This window comes from Gracilinanus agilis, unplaced genomic scaffold, assembly GCF_016433145.1.
Source record: "Gracilinanus agilis isolate LMUSP501 unplaced genomic scaffold, AgileGrace unplaced_scaffold41319, whole genome shotgun sequence".
In the NCBI taxonomy this organism is placed as follows: domain Eukaryota; kingdom Metazoa; phylum Chordata; class Mammalia; order Didelphimorphia; family Didelphidae; genus Gracilinanus; species Gracilinanus agilis.
This window is the reverse complement of record NW_025375044.1, coordinates 1-1,210: the sequence shown is the minus strand read 5'-3', so window position 1 is coordinate 1,210 and position 1,210 is coordinate 1. Positions and strand designations below refer to the sequence as shown.

Genomic DNA, 1,210 nt, shown 5'->3' with positions numbered 1-1,210 from the left:
AAGAGGCCAAGTCTCCTCCTGAGGTTAAGTCTCCAGAGAAGGCCAAGTCTCCAGAGAAGGTCAAATCCCCTGTGAAGGAAGAGGCCAAGTCTCCTCCTGAGGTTAAATCTCCAGAGAAGGCTAAGACCCCAGTGAAGGAAGAGGCCAAGTCTCCAGAGAAGGCCAAATCCCCTGTGAAGGAAGAGGCCAAGTCTCCTCCTGAGGTCAAGTCTCCAGAAAAGGCCAAGACCCCAGTGAAAGAGGAAGTGAGGTCCCCAGCAGACATCAAATCCCCAGTAAAGGCCAAATCCCCAGAAAAGGAAGATGTAAAATCTCCTGAGAAAGAGGAAAGTAAAACTCCAGAGAAAGAGAGTGCCCCAAAGAAAGAAGTGGTCAAGTCCCCTGAGGCACCTGTGAAAGAGGAAGGGAAACCCCAGGAGGTTAAAGTGAAAGAGCCCCCTAAGAAAACAGAGGAAGAAAAAGCCCCAACCAAAGTAGAAGAAAAACAGGACAGCAAAAAAGAGACCCCCAAAAAGGAGGCTGAGGAGAAACCCAAAGAGCCTCAAGCGGGAACTAAGGCAGAAGGATCTGAGGGCCAGAAGGCAGCCTCAATCTCTGAGCCTCCTTCTGCCCCTGCGAAGGGGGAAACCAAGGAAAAGGAGCCAGCCAAGCCCCCAGAGAAGAAGGCAGAAGAGAAAAAGGGCCCAGAACCCCCCAAGGCAGGAGGTGACGCCAAAGCCCCCAGCCAGCCTGCTGAGAAGGGAACAGAGAAGCCAAAGCCAGAGGAGAAGAAAGCTGAGGAGAAGGCAACAGAGCCCCAGAAGCCAGCAGAGAAACCCCAGGCTGATCCCAAAGCCAAAGAGGAGGACAAGGCCCCTTCCAAAGAACCCGCCAAGACAGAGGCCCCCAAACCCAGCAAGCCCAAGGCTGAGAAGGTGGAGAAATCCTCCGGCACAGATCAGAAGGAGAGCAAACTCCCCGAGCAGGCGGCCGATGACAAAACCAAGAAGGCCGATAAGTAGACAGAGGGTTTGGGAATGGAAAAACACACCAGGAGCAGCCAAAGAAACTCGAGACGGGTCGATCGACTCTAATTTATTTGATTTTTTCCTCCCACAAGAGACTGAGGGCCCTCCTTTTCCCAACCAGAATTCCTGTTAGCAATATACTAGGGAAAGGGGAGAGAGGAAAACCAGATCCCCCTCCCCTGGGATCCCCCACCTCCCACCCC

At 53.1% G+C, this 1,210-nt stretch overlaps 1 protein-coding gene across 1 annotated transcript; it reads left to right on the top strand.

Annotated features, from left to right (window-relative positions):
- Window positions 1–5: 5 nt before the first annotated feature.
- LOC123255220 (neurofilament heavy polypeptide-like) lies at window positions 6–1,001 on the top strand (the record flags this gene model as incomplete). The annotated part of the gene is made up of 1 exon (XM_044684057.1): window positions 6–1,001. A coding segment is annotated over one exon (996 nt), but the record flags the coding sequence as incomplete, so codon positions are not given.
- Between the last annotated feature and the right edge of the window lie 209 nt (window positions 1,002–1,210).